We start from the raw sequence: 15,454 nt of genomic DNA on the forward strand, positions 1-15,454 counted from the left end.
ATTTGCATCTTAGTGGGAGATTATTCAAAGAGGCTGCCGTGCTTCTGCCACAATGCCGTCAAGACGTCGCTTATTCTATCGCTTATTCACATTTCATTCCTCTCTCTCTCTCTCTCTCTCTGTTACATCTCCTTTCATTTCACGTTTGTTTCCTGTTTTCTTTCCTTTCCTGTCCTCTGTCTGCAGATGGACAAATTTGGGAAAGCAGTGAACTACGCAGACGGCGCTCTGTCTTTCATAGAGTGTGGAAATGCTATGGAGCGAGATCCACTAGAGGCCAAATCACCATATACAATGTACTCTGAGACTGTGGAACTAATCAGGTAGGGATGGACAGAAAAACATCAATAAACACTCTCTAGTTTCTTAACAGGTTAGTAGAACAGAATTGATCAATGGTTTTATTTTGAAAAGCTTCATTCAAAGCAGTGTAACACCTGGTGAAACCCTGTGATTGGGAGAAAAGCGAGGACTGTTTGAGTCCACAGACGTGTTATCTGTTGCCTTGCAGGATCTCTGCAGGTTTTCATCTTTTGAGAGCTGCTGAGTGTAACTATAAGAGAGCAAACTGAGAATAACTGATGACTGCTAAGTCTGAAGGTTGACTTGTTGTGAGGAGGATGGTGTAGTGGGACAGAGTCTTTTAACTCAAGTGCTCAGGTTCAAGATCTGCTTGCCTGCACTCATCTATTCTGCTGTAGGGTCCTTGAGCAAAACACAGACTTTTTAGCAGCTGCAGTCACTCTGACCTCTGAACTCCCTGAGAGAAGGAAAGGACGGCGTTTCCCTTCAGGAATCAATGAACTCTCAATCATGACGGCTGAATTTGATTTTGACTGATAAAGTGTTGTGCTGAACAGAGAGGGCTGGCCAAAGGAGCACTGTATCTCCCACAGCGTTAGAGAAAGTTAACTTTGTTTTGCCTACAAACAATTCAGAGCGTTTCAGTTGGCTGCTGGTAAACTGGAAGAATTGATCACTAAGTGAAGAGCAGCACTTGGGTATATATGCATCTGCTTTTTGTAAAATTCAGAGTTCTGTTTTGACATTCGGTTCTCCCAAATGCCCACAGATGAGTAATGAGCATCTCTCCACTGCAGGTATGCCATGAGGTTGAAGAACTTCACCAGCCATTTAGCCACCATCCCTGAGAAGAAACTCGCCGTGTTGTGGTACGATACACTTTCACTGTCTGTGCGTGTGTGTGTGTAATGAATCATGTAAAGTATGTCTGCTGTCTAAAATAAATATATTTAGAAAAATGTTTTAAAAAATTACAGTTGCCTGAAAAAGTATATGCCGTATTTTTCAGACCATAAGGCACATTAAACGAAACTAAACAGTATCAAAGCACTGTATCAAAAGTATTATCTGACTTAAGCCCCTTTCAGTCATGCACTCCTTGTTTGGTCATTTGACTGCATCTGGCCATGTTTTTGTAAGAAAAGAGCACGCTGGCTACTTTTTAAGTTGGCGTTGTGACAACTACCGTATTTTTCAGACCATAAGATGCACCGGATTATAAGGCGCACTGTCGATTTTTGAGAAAATGTAAGGATTTTAAGTGCACCTTATAGTGCAGAAAATACGGTACACTCAAAAAAATTAAGGGGACTGCACAATCAGTCTCATGTTAATCTTGATCACGTTCTATTGGTAAGTACTTGACCAATAGAACGCAAAAAGTAAAAGAAAATCAAGCGCTCCCCAAATCACTGCTTGATGGCGTGCCAATCACAGCTGTTCCCTGCAACACACAGCTTGGTGTTTTTTTTTAGATGTACTTATACTTTATTTGTCTGCAACAACGGTTTAACAAAGAGGAATGTCGCATATGCAAAAAGGTATTCAGTAGCAAGAATGTGTTACATCATGGATGTGAAAGTACTGTAATATTTACGTGACAATAAAAAAATATGGTGTCACTAAAATGAACAAACAATTGAGATTTAAATGATAACATTTTGGTGGACAGGCAGGAGTTTTTGTGGATTATGATGTTTGCAGACGACACTGATTTGTACTGAGAGTAGTGATCTACTGATCTACGTCTTGCTGTGAGGTATCAGTGCTAGCTACTGCACCACATGTCACATGTATTTTCTAGGGGTGCAACGATACTCGTATCGATATTGAACCGTTCGATACAGTGCTTTCGGTTCAGTACGCATATGTATTGAACAATACAAATTTTTTTAATTATTTTATCAACTTTTCTTCTGACGATGCTCAGTGGATCTGCGTTCGACTACTCCGCCTAGGCTGCACTGTCGAGCGCAGATCCACTGAGTGCAGCGCAAGCTAGCAAGACAGAAGCTAAGCTCGTTGCAACATGGCAAATTGAACCTCCCGCACCCTCATTCAGATCTGGCCTTTGGAACTATTTTGGTCTTCATGTGACGTATGACCCTGAAGGTAAGCGTGTCATGGACAAAAGTAAAACAGTATGTCGGATGTGCCACGCAATGCTCAATTACATGGGTGGGAACTACTGTGTTAGCGCAGTTTGCTCGTTAACGTGTTGACGCCGTCCAGCCCCACGCACGGGGCGATCCGTGGTAACTCGTTAACGGAGATTTGCCGTGTTGTGGCATTAACGTCATTTCAGATTAACGCTGACAGCACTAGTGGGAACAAAATGAATATGACTGCACATTTACTCCGACAGCATCCTAGTGCAAAGACAAGTGGAAGCAGACAAAAACAACAAGCACGCATGCTACAAACTTTACCCAAGTCATTTAGACAGCCGTTAGCACATGATTCTCCTTATGGGGACCTGATATGTTTAATATGCTGCTGAGAATATAGCCCAGAAGAAGCGTATAGTATAGCTTTTATTTTGGAAAGAGCCATTTCTCTGTAATAAACTCTCTTTTCCAAAGATGAGTAATTTCTCGATCAGATAGATTTATTATTTTATCCCTTTGTTGTTTCAGCAACATTAAATTTAAAAACTGTACGTTTGAGTTAAAATATATATTTTATATATATCGAACCGTGACACCAAAGTATCGAACCGAACCGTGAATTTTGTGTATCGTTGCACCCCTAGTATTTTCATGACAAATAAAATAAGATGTGGTATTTGACACATCCTACCACATTACACTAAATGTGTTCAGATTTGTTAGCCATGAGGCCCAGTGAATGTGGAGGCTTGATTTCCCCCCAAAAAATAGTGTTTTTTGCAGTGTTTTTTGTATTTTTGTGACTGTGTGAGCTTTCCGTGATGCACAGCCGCTGTTTTGTTTTTTTTCTCCATTCACAGTATTATATATTTCCCACATTCCTTATTTCATTGAAGTTCTTCCTGATCCACAAGGATTTGAGGGGCACGTTTGAAGTCTGGGTGCATTCTGTGCGAATGACTTGAAAATAATATTGAGGATAGATCTTAAAAGGGAATTTGTACAGAGGACTCATCTGCCTTCTAATGCTTTTGTTTCCATAGTAACCGCTGTCTGTCTCTGCTATATCTGAGGATGTTCCATCTGAAGAAAGACCACGCTGTCAAGTACTCGCGGTCGCTCATGGAGTACTTCAAGGTAACACACACGCGCACACATACTTGGACACAGACTCCATTTCCCTCTTTGCTCGCTCTCTCTCTATCTCTCTCTCTGTGGAAAACACACAAAGCCAATTACAATCCCTCAAATACATTTCATATTCATTTTCATGATGCCTGTGCATTAATTTTGCATGGCGTTATTAAATTCCATTCTTTCTCTTTGATATTAATGTATTAATTAGCTCCATCAATCATCACCGTGGATTGTTAGGGTTTAATGTGCTTGTTTTGATTAATTATGTTTAGTTTAATTAATTACTGAGGATGTCATTATCACAGTGCTGCATTTGCAGTGATGGGATTGGATTTCTGGGAAGCGACCAACTGGGGGGTTTATCTGTGCATGTGTGCGCAGTCTATGTACATTCAGTAAGTGTTGACATAAAGTTGGAGCAGTTCATTTTAAAAAGGAAATGCTACACAACAACAGTCTAACCGTTTCTGTAATACACTTATCTGCATGACACATTCATTTAGCATTTTCAAAATTCACTAACGTTACGACCTATCTATTGTCCAGAAGTTCAGCAGAGGCTCACATTGTTTTAGCATTGCTTTTGCCAGACTGAAGGGTTTTATTACAAAATACCTTTTACATGATTTGAAAATGTGATTTGATCTGATTAATTGCCTCAAACTTAATTCATTTAAGTCTAATACTTCAGTCTGGCAGCCTGTCATCTATCAAACCGAAGATTTTTATTCTTAATAAATAAATTAATATTTTTCTTGATCCGTCATCCTTCATCCATAAACTGAAAAGTTGACAAAAACAAAACTATATTGGATGCATAAAGTTAAAAAAAAAAAATTGCTGGATTATTTACTGAAGTAAGAAGAATGCAATATATAATGTTTGTGTATTTTTAGTGCTAGTACGTGCTCATCCTGTTTGTGCTGTTAGCAAACTGATACAGCTACATACATTAACAACCCACCTTTCTGTGTGGAGTTTGTATGTTCTCCCCATGTTTGCGTGGGTTCTACCCAGGTACTTCCTATCACAGTCCAAAGACATGCAGTTAGCGGGGTCAGGTTAATTCATGACTCTAAATTGCCCAAAGGTGTGAATGTGAGTGCGAATGGATAGAAAAATGTAAATGGATTAAGACAACATGTCAGTCAGTTATTGTATGAAAAAATAAGTATGATCTTATACTGATCAGCCACACACTGTTCACCCTGTAGTGTATAATAAAACATTGATATGCAAACTTCTGTTTGATTGAATACACAGCCACACATATCAACAGTTATATATCTGATATTAAACTTTTGATATTATCTCAATGTAACTATAAATGTAATGTAAACATACTATAAATAAATAAACATAAATAAAATATAAATAAACATCACAATGTAGAGCTATCAAAAATGGGTATATTCAGTATTTGCTACATTTGATCTTTCTGTAACAAACTTAAAGTGATACAATGTTTAAAGTGTTACAGGTGCGTAAATGCTACAAATGGATCATTTTCGTATTGTGTTACAAATGTAACATTTAGCGATGTTATGTGGCTGCTAGGCAAAATGTTGGCATCATTTTATCTAATATAGTTAAGAGCAATGAGCGGGCTAAGCTGTGCCGCAGTACCGGGTCTAGCAGCTCAACTCCTGACTGTGTAGGAGGAGACTGCAGGCAAACTATTTGACTATTTTTTTGCATTATAGTCAAATGAACAGATTTCTGTTGGGATCCATGTCTAAATGAATTGTGAGTAAAAAGTACATAATCCCCATGAAACCAGATTTATTTATTTTTTTACACTCTCACTTTTGTGTGAATTAAATAAACAGGATATTGTGCAATAACGGTGTTTTGGAGTATGGTGGCACGGTGGTTAGCACTGTTGCCTCACAGCAAGAAGGTCCTGAGTTCAATTCTACCATCAGGCCGGGTCTTTCTGTGTGGAGTTTGCATGTTCTCCCCGTGTTTGCGTGGGTTCTCCCTGGGTACTCCGGCTTCCTCCCACAGTCCAAAGACATGCACTTTGTGGAGATAGGTTAATTGAACAATCTAAGGTGTGAATGCGGGAGTGAATGTGAGTGCGACTGGTTGTCTGTCTCTGTGTGTTAGCCCTGCAACAGACTGGCGACCTGTCCAGGGTGTACCCCGCCTCTCGCCCTATGACAGCTGGGATAGGCTCCAGCACCCCCCGCGACCCTGAAAAGGAGAAGCGGAAGCGAATGGATGGATTGTGCAATAATTACTGAGCTGTAGGGGTTCTAGTTAACCTCCTAGGACCTGGCGTCCACATATGTGGACATCACATTTTGGGTTGTCTAGACCAAAATACTAAATTTTGCTCTACAAGAGCCTGATATCCACTTACGAGGACCTTATACTGCCTCTGTTTTATCACAATTTAAAACAAATATCCTCATATGTGGATCTCATTTTTCTTAGAAACAAAAATTGGGTAAAAAAAAAATCTGGTGATTCTTTGTTTTTACATGCATTGGGTCCCAATCAGCCCAAATATCAAAGAGAAATTAAAAATTCATGCCATGGAAGAGTTCGGGTCTTAGGAGGTTAAGCTAAGTGTGTACTGTTATTGTAGTACACAGAGACAAATGTGTTGTTTTTCTAATCCATGTTATCATTTTTCATTCTTCATGTCATAGTTTTTTGCTGTATGCAAAATGGCATTTTATTCTAACAGTGGAGGAACGTTTACTTAAAGTGCACTTCAGCATAAGTTTGTTTTTCCAGTCTATTCCTAATCACACAGCTGTGGCTACTCATTAGTTTACAATTAAAGATTTACATTTAAAAACTTGGAGTACAGATCTTCTAAGTTTATTTGCATAAAGAGGTCAAGTTGTTAACTATTTCACAAAAAAACAAAAAATTGTTACTTTTTTTCTTCATGCTCCTTTTATTTTTCTGTGAAACCAACTAATTTGAATTCTTAAAATTCACCAGCATTTTCCTCGTATTATTAATAGTGCAGTGTTTTGGAGGTAGGACTGCACCTGTAATTTGTTTTGTTGTATTTACTGGAGTGAATGAGCTGACTCCTTCCTCTACAGCTGGAGAGCTGTAAACAACACGGTTTAATACATTTCTGTTTTTGTTATTCAGAATTCAGCCAAGAGTTCCCACCAAGCACCCTCTCCCTGGAGGACCAATGGAAAGTGAGTATACATACACAGGCACACACACACACATGCAGTACCCCCCACCCCTTCACCTTGATAATTGAGAATTTATAATTCACCGGAGCTCTGCTGCAGAATACCGTGTCGACCCTGACAGCCACTTGCTCAAACAAACCTTCAGGAAGCAAATAAAGGGACTGATTTGTTGTAGATGTGAGAAGGAGAAGACTGGAAGGGCTGCCGGGTGTTGGGTGAGAAGGAGTGATGGAGGGAGTGATGATGGATGGAGGCGAGGCGTGGAGGACCTGCGGATGTGAAGCTAATGAGTTTGGACAGCTATGACGCTGCACAGCAGCAGGACTGGGCTCAGTGTGTGTGTGTGGGGGGGGGGGGGGGGCACTGAATCAGGCACAAGTTGTGGGTCAGCAATGGTCAAGGCCACATCACAGACATTACATCATGTCAGGAACACACACACACACACACACAGCTGTCCAGAACAGGGAGCAGTTTGCACTAATGTATCCACGTCAAAGCTCTCTGTCACCGTTTCTATAGTTTGCTATAATGCCAATAACAAAACACTGTTAATCTAATTTCCTACACAGTTAATGTAATGAGTTGTTACTCTTTACATTGACTGTGAGTCACAGGGGGGTAAAGAACCCACCTCCTTCGAGCATGCTAACAGCTCCACATGAAGAAAAAAGAAAAGGTGACGTCTCTCTATTTATGCTCACCCTCATATTTAAAACAAATAACATACTGATATGATGTTGATAATACCGGTGCTACATTAAAATGGAAAAACAGAAGAAGGGGGGGGGGGGGGGGGGCACAGGACACAAAGACAGATTTGAACAGTAACATTGTGACAAGAAAATCTTTGTAGCTGGGAATGATTTCCAGACTGGGAAAAATAAATCCTTAAAAATGATGCTGATGTCTGGCTTTTGATATTTACATAGACAAAGTCCAGAGTCAGAATTCAAAACATGAACACACAGTATTAAAACAATTCTGGGAGCGCAATAATTAACCTCGTTCTGACCACATTTGTATGTTGTATTTTTTTGTGTTTATTTTCTTTGGTGGATGTTTTAACAACCACGTACAGTTCGGTCCCACAGACAATCCTGATGTGACCAAAGTGCAGACTTTCAGCTCGAATTCAAGGTGTTTTATAAACATTTGCACTGTTTTAGGAATTAAAGACATTTTTCTAATAAGTCCCACACTTTCAGAGGCTGAAAGTAAAAAGCTGCTCTATTGGATCGAGCTGTCCAGTTACTTTTTAAGCCTCTAAAATCAGGGATTGTTTATCCTTATCCAGGGTCACAGTTGAGTTAGCGTCTATCCTAGCTGTTATAAGATGTTAGGCAGGGACAGCCTGGACAGGTTGAGTATATCACAGTAACTCCTAAACAGTTTATGCAAAATCCTCGTAAAACAAGGTGTTTTACAAGGATTTAAGTCTGCACTTAAATCCATCGTGGTGGAGTACAGAGGCATAAGTACAAAAATCCTGCTTTAACCTTCGTTTAGCTCCTTGCATCCGTCCCCTTATATGTACACATCTGTCTCATGTAAGCAAACGTGTCTGTGTGCTGAGGTCGGATATTTGATATGGATTTCTGTGTGTCTTGTTTTACTTACTCAGGAGGTCCATCAGCATCTTTCAGCTGATTGTTTTGGATGTGAGGCCGCACTTAAAAAATGATTTGGTTCGGTCTCATCTGTTGTCAGTCGCTGTTTTCGCCGTTCCAGCTTTAAACACACAACATTGGCAACCCACGGATAAAAAGTCAGACTTTTGCTTAGAGTCGTTGATGACAGAGCTAAAGGGAGAAAGAATTTTAGACCTACATTCATCTGGTGACCAGCAGCACAGCTGCAAATCAATGATAATGCTGCTCTGCGGGCAGTGGAACAAGCTATAAACACCACACTGACAACAAATGGCCAGAAAAACATAATAAGAGCAGCTTTAAAAATCACATTGACAGTATTGTTGCAAATAGTTTCCTTCTTATTCCCTGCTGCCTTCTGTAATGTGACAATATTTGACTTTTCTTGCAAAACCTAGAGACGGTTTAAAAGATGGAAGTAGTTCCGGTCCAACAAGCGAAGTGCTTTTAATCTAATGTCCAGCAGGGGGCGCCTCCCCTGGTTACAAAAAGAAGACATCATTGAGTTTAGTAAACACTTTCCTGATTTGGCTCATTCACTGGTTTCCAGTATTATAGTTAAACTACTTTCAGCTGGTCCCTTTTCACACCACAGCAGGAAGCTCCACACCACATCCACTTCCTAAGACATCCCCAAAGAGGATTTGTGTGTCCTGCTGGAATCAAACCAGCAACCTTTTCCTTATCAAACAAATGTGCTAACCACTTCCTGGTATAATAGAATAAAAATGTATTAAGTAATTGTATAATTTCATTTTTAAAACCGTGGTCTTTATTAGAGTCTGAAGGCTGGATTATCCAGCGTGTGTCTGTTAGTCGTGCCAATGGGCGCTCGCTGTCCTGGCTTTCAAAGTCAAACTCTCACTCATCACAGCTGGTTTTAAAGCAGCAAGAAGGCGACGGGGAAAATCTCCAGCTCAAGCCTTCAAAACAGGACTTCTCCATGAGAGATGTCACAATGGAAACATTCATCTTTTATACTGTCTGTAGCAACTCGACTGCAACTACAGCATCTATCATATCTAACTTGAGTTAAGATCACAAGCCGGTCACTTGTTGACCGCCTGACATATAAATTATACAAACAGCACAGACATTGTAATAATTATTAAACTGAGGTAAAAACAGTGAACAGGTCTTTTTTATGGCATACAGGGGCTCCCTGTGATGTCACTGGGACTTATTGCATTTCCATATTTTCAGGGTCAACGGGACTCCATCTCCTCTGTCGCTTAGCCCTTCTCCAGCCAGCAACGGAGGAGGAGCGGGAGGAGGATCCGGAGGTGCACCGGGGTCATCGGGCAGCGTGGCAATCCCCCAGCGGATTCACCACATGGCTGCCAGTCATGTTAACATCACAAACAACATCCTGCGGAGCTACGAACACTGGGAGACAGCTGACAGACTGGCCGCTGAGAGCCAAGGTAGGACGGCACAAGAGCGCGTACTGCTGGATGTATTTTCACATGGGCGCCAACACGCTGCTGAATATTTACTGTCACCACCGCAAGTTCATATCTCTAACATCTGGATACATGATGATTAACATGACAGGCATGCAAAGTATGCCATGTACATGTGACTCATACATGTGGTAAAGGAGTCAGTTTGAGTAAAACAGCTTTACTCACGTGTTGAAGATACTGAGAAAGACTGCTGAACACGTAAAAACGTTCAGCAGGAGTTTTTGTTTTTATTTTTATTTCTTATTTATTTCTTATTATTTATTTGATCCTCTCTGTGAGCTCTTTGCAGAGGTTTTAGCCATAGACTGTATATCAAAAATGGATACCAACAGTGAAGCCAGTGTCGGCCAGCAGGGGGCGACTGCATGGTTGTAGGTGTGATTCTATGAGAACACCCCCCTGCTTCTACTTGGTCTATGACCTCTGTAAAGACTTTGTGTAAATCATGGTTTCCATTAAAGTCACAAAGGTCAATGAAGGATCACAAACAGGCCGGCCAATCTTAAGATTTACAAGTTACTACCATGCTGGAGCGCTGAGTTGAAGTACTCATTTTTCATTTATATCCAACTTACTGTGGAGGTTTTTTTGTTGTATTTTTTAGACTAAAGGCCTTTACACACCGGAAACCTAAAACCTGTCCAAATATTTTATGTGTTAAAGTTGTTTTTCGGATTTGGCTATTCTTAATGGAGCCATTCACACCGAATGGTCGAACTTGCAGCATTTATTTTCTTGGACCAAGCTTGATTTTTCAGATTTTTAGGATGCGAGTAAACAGATCAGACCAATCAGGTCACTGCGTTTGGTAACAAGTGCACTCGTAGCTCAGAACTTGCACCAGTACTAAATATACAAATAGTAAAATAATACTGTTTTATTCAGACACACAGCTAGATGCTGCTCCGGGCCAGTCGATTCTTAGAAATGACTTTTCTGCCCCATCACATCAGCTCAGCTGCCCCACTGATATCCTGAAATATGAACCAAAGCACTCCTGGATCAAACCATGAAATCCTCCCCTGCTGCCTTCTCTTGAGAATTAAATGAACCCAAAATCATCTCAGTTTCTTCCTTTTGTTTTTAGAAATATAAGGACCAGCTCATCATCGCTCAATGTCGACTTCATCTTTTGTCATAGTGCGGGTTTTTTTGGTTTTGGTTTTGAGGACAAAAATACAACTTGTTCGGTGTAATTCTGAATTACTCCATTTGCAACAATCTTAAGACTAAAAGCTAGTCTACACTGGTGTCCACAAAAAACAACTTGAGCTGATGTTGTAAGCAGCAACCACAGAAAGTGACATTTGGTGATTTAAAGTGTTGACGGGCAAAATAATCCCAAATTAAAATTTCCTCACGCTCACAGTTTGAAGCAACTACCAATTAGAGTGAAGGATACCACTGGTTGGCAAATGAGAGAGTGGTTAATATGTTAGGTTACCGTGGCAACCAGGGTCTGTAACGTCTACCAGTTACCAACCAACCAGCGCCAAACCGATTTGTGATGAGTTGCTTCCTGTGTGGTCGCCCGTATAAACATGAGCTTTATGAAAGTGAATGTTAAAGCTCTTAAAACCTTTGCAGAGAAATGTTCACTAGTCGACTAGTGAAAAAAGACGCCAGGCGTGGCTTGTAGGACCAGCAATGAATAAAGAACGAGCCTGACTTTTGCCCCATGTTGCCCACAGCTCCACTGGAAAAACACCAGCTGTAGTTTGTGTGTTTCATTTAAGCACAGAGGCACTCTCAGTAACACTGTCCCCCTCCTTCCCTCCCGTAGATTTCTTCCAGGAGCTGGACTCTGTGATGGAGCCGTTGAGTCAGCAGAGCAGCATGACAGAGCTGGTTCGCTACGTAAGGCAGGGACTGCACTGGCTCCGCATAGAGGCTCACCTGCTGTGAAGACTGGACTAGAGCCAACATTAAGAAAAAGAAGAAATGGGCTGGGAGCTAGAACTCGGGTAACAAGTGAGATGAGACCCAGAACGATGCTTCAGTTCCCACTGGGATCCTTTGAATGTCTTTACACCATGCATGGTAATATAATGGCTTACACCAGGTGGATTAATTGGGCTGAAATCACCTTTAATTAGGAGTGAACAGTAACTAAGTTTGGGAATTTCAGCTGTGAACCACAGAATACAAATGATCATATTAACAATTTGGCTGATGCTGCTTTTTTGGGGGGAGCAACAGTATACAAGTGATTGTAGCTTTAACTCCTGAAGGGAACGCACATGTTCCCAACCTCATCTCCCAGTTTCACTGAGATGGGTTCATTCTCCAACAGACAAGTGTGAGGCTGAATGTAGGGAAAGAGCTCAACAGAGGCTCACCTCCTCCAGCAGTGGACCAGAAATGTGTCAATGATTAGGATAGAATTAAAGCTTTAGGCTGATATTGATCCAAGTGGAAGAGTACCAGTCCAATCTATTAGTTAAGGACCACACTGGTAAAGAGGCTCAGCTACAACCACTAATGGAGGCTAAATTCATTGCACTTATTTTATTTCACTCCATCTTCAGTCTTTAAAGAGGGATCCTCAACAACCAACCAAAAGATAGAACCTGCTAGCACTGTGTATAAAGTCTAAAACACAGTTATGCCTGACTTGTTACTGCAGTTATTAATTAGTACAGAGTTACTTTGTTACATTTAAAGCCTCAGTCACACTAGAGAAAAAAAACAGGACAGCTATCTGTTTGTGATGGGGAGGATCAGCTGTTGATCGGTGACTGCACTGAACTTGTTCCACTTACAGTGAGTCGGTGCAATCAGCTGGTTGCCCAGAGATTGAGCAGCACTCAACCTCTGCTTCACCACTTCCAGTTGCAAGGCAGTTGCACAAGTTGACAGGTTGCCCGTCAAGCAGCAACCTGTCTCCAAACAGAGTCCAACTCAGACTGACTGCAGTCGCTCTCAGACAGATTAGATTATTGCAATCGGTCTGCACAGATGAGCACTTGACATATTTGCGACAGGGAACTCGTCTCAAATGGTTGTTGCGTTCTGGTTATATTCCTACATCAAAGCAAGACTGCCGAGCCCCCACATCAGGAGCTACGTGACTTTTGCTGGAGGAATTTCTGAGTTCCTGTTTCCAGTCTATGATCTTCTGCAGTTCATGTCAATTTCTGTGCCTGTAGACGGCAACATATTTGTGACAGATGGCAACAGATTTGATATTTTCACCGATTTATTGCCATTAATCCATGTATTATCACAAACAGATTGCACATATTTGCCAGCTTGACCCCGTTCACAATCGCAAAGTGACTCCCTGTTTTTCACCATAGTATTGCACCAAAGTAGGAGACTGAGCAGTCGGACACCTGGTCACCATTTTCAGAGCAACCGTTTCAGAGTTTCCCTAGTGTGACTGTAGTGTGACGTGATGACATTTCGGTTTAGTAAAAATATCTATTACTCTCGTTTAATTTGGGAGTAAAGAAGTTAAACTGTTACTCTCAACAATGGCAAAATTAACTTATTGGCAGTTCAGGAAGAACTTTTATGCCACATTTAATTTCTGAAAAGCACACAGTGCAGTTGGGTTTTGTGTTTCTCCTCAGTATCACACAGACAGTCTACCCCACTCCCACCCGGCAAAGCCCGAGATTCACACAGTTTAAACAAACGAAGACTAGCAAAAAGGCAATCTTTGCTAATGAGATTTTTGTATTTAAATGAGAATCTTTTGACCAAATAAAATTGTAAACTACATTACAGGTACGATAGGGCAAAGCTTCAAAAATATCTAAAGTCTTGTAGTATAGGGTGAAGTTTCAGTTTTGTGGGCTACCAGAACAAACATCCAGTTTGTTGGACCTACAAATAAGGGCTTTCTTCCATCACATAAAGCATCTGTCTGGTTCTTCTCTTGCTGGTTATGAGCTTTTGTGAAATTCCACTCAGTTCTAGTTCCCATAGTAACCCACCAACTAAGGCGTCAAACACTTACTGGGGGGAAAAAACTACAAGATTCAGTATGATTTGGCTCTAATTAAGCCCCCACCCACATGCAGAGCAAGTAAACAGGGTGAAACTGTCACGTCGGCTTTTCTGCCCTGATGTCAGAAACAAAAACTATATCTGTGACTTTGTACAGCACGTAATGAGATCAAATCAACTGCCGGGTGTCTTATAGTCGTTTCCCCACATTTGTTGTGCTGTGTCGTTAGTGTGTATACGTGTACAGCTTATTGTGAAGTCTATTTAAAATCATTACCTGACCGAACAATAACGATGTTTGTGTACAATAATGTACAGACTGTGACTCCTGAAAACAGTGTTTCTTGTGTCTTGTGAATGATTCAATGTGAGCAAATGAGGAAGTGCTGCAGGTAAATGGGCCATCTACATGTGTGTGCCAGCGCGCAGGCTATAGCTGCATTTACAAAGCACCAAAGTGATTTTGAAGTCATCGTGGCGCATTAAAAACAAGAGACCAAGCTGTTTCTACGTTTTCACGTTCGCCTTCAAGACTCCAAATCAGTTTATTATGGTCTTTGTAAATCCAGCACATTAAGCATGAATTTTTAAGTTTTGGATCATTTGACCATCGCTGAATGTGTATGGAAGACAATGCGGATGTGAAATGTAATTTTCACTTTGACAAAAACAAAAAAGATAAAAAAAAAAGGAAACTCAAGTGCCTCTATTTGTGTCCGGTGGGAATTGCTCTATTTATTTAAAACAAAGAATGAATCTAAATGATTTTCCATACCATATTGGTATAAATATGAGATTGTTTTTTCGTAAAATCAAATGTTTCCATAAGCTTTTTACTGGCGTTTATGAAGACACCAGGGTTTGGCTTTAAAAAAAAAAGAAGAAAAAAACAAACAAACAAACATGTGATAATGTGCCAAATTAGCATCTGTTGCTGTGTTTTCTCTTTTTGACGGTTTGAGCAAGTATAGGTTTGTCTGAAATGCCTGAAAATTTTAAGTCATCGCATGCAATAACTGATAGCTTCAGACCAAGAACTACTTGTGTCCATTTTGACAAAGAAAAAAAAAGTATATTTCTTGTTACATAAGTCACATGCAGTGTTGAAAAGGTCGACGTCTCATGAAAATACACAGCCATTTAATTGCACAACACTACAGCTAAGTCTGAAACCTCAAGAACATTAAACCTTAAAGAAATAAGTGGACATTTTGGGAATATTTTTCTTACTTCTTTCTGAGAATAAAAACTCGTATTTGTATATGAAATATAGAACCTATAACTAGCAGCTAGTTTATGTAAATTAGTAAAAAATTTAAGCTCAGTAAATGTATATGAAAGATAAACATAACCACCCAACAGTCTTCAAAAACTACAGTTTTGAAGCTTTATGTCTTTCTCTGTTTTTGAATCAGATGTGACTATTTTTTTAAAAAAGAAGAGGCTAAGCTAGCTTGTGTAGTTACAAGCTAGGCTTTTTAGCGAGCTATATCGACAATTTTAAATGTATGCTTTTTAAACGGTATAAAAGATGGACGTAGCTAACATGATATCCCATTTTAGATCCTAAACATTACCATTTTCACGATTTTAGTTTCAAAATACCAGATGTCACAAGGATGGGTGGGTTTAAACGTGAAGTTGCTGAATGACGTCATCGCCTA

At 40.3% G+C, this 15,454-nt stretch overlaps 1 protein-coding gene across 2 annotated transcripts in view; it reads left to right on the plus strand.

Annotated features, from left to right (window-relative positions):
• The window catches only part of aff2 (ALF transcription elongation factor 2), a 190,966-nt gene extending 175,512 nt beyond the window's left edge, over positions 1 to 15,454 (plus strand). For both annotated transcript variants that reach the window (XM_006782067.3, XM_087847674.1), the window contains exons 21-26: positions 187 to 323; positions 1,101 to 1,172; positions 3,455 to 3,548; positions 6,666 to 6,718; positions 9,574 to 9,794; positions 11,620 to 15,454. In XM_006782067.3, the coding sequence (XP_006782130.2) occupies positions 187 to 323; positions 1,101 to 1,172; positions 3,455 to 3,548; positions 6,666 to 6,718; positions 9,574 to 9,794; positions 11,620 to 11,741 (699 nt within the window). In that variant the 3' untranslated portion in view covers positions 11,742 to 15,454. The remainder of the gene's footprint in view (positions 1 to 186; positions 324 to 1,100; positions 1,173 to 3,454; positions 3,549 to 6,665; positions 6,719 to 9,573; positions 9,795 to 11,619) is intronic.

Source organism: Neolamprologus brichardi, chromosome 2, assembly GCF_056152115.1.
Source record: "Neolamprologus brichardi isolate AB-2024 chromosome 2, ASM5615211v1, whole genome shotgun sequence".
Lineage (NCBI taxonomy): Eukaryota > Metazoa > Chordata > Actinopteri > Cichliformes > Cichlidae > Neolamprologus > Neolamprologus brichardi.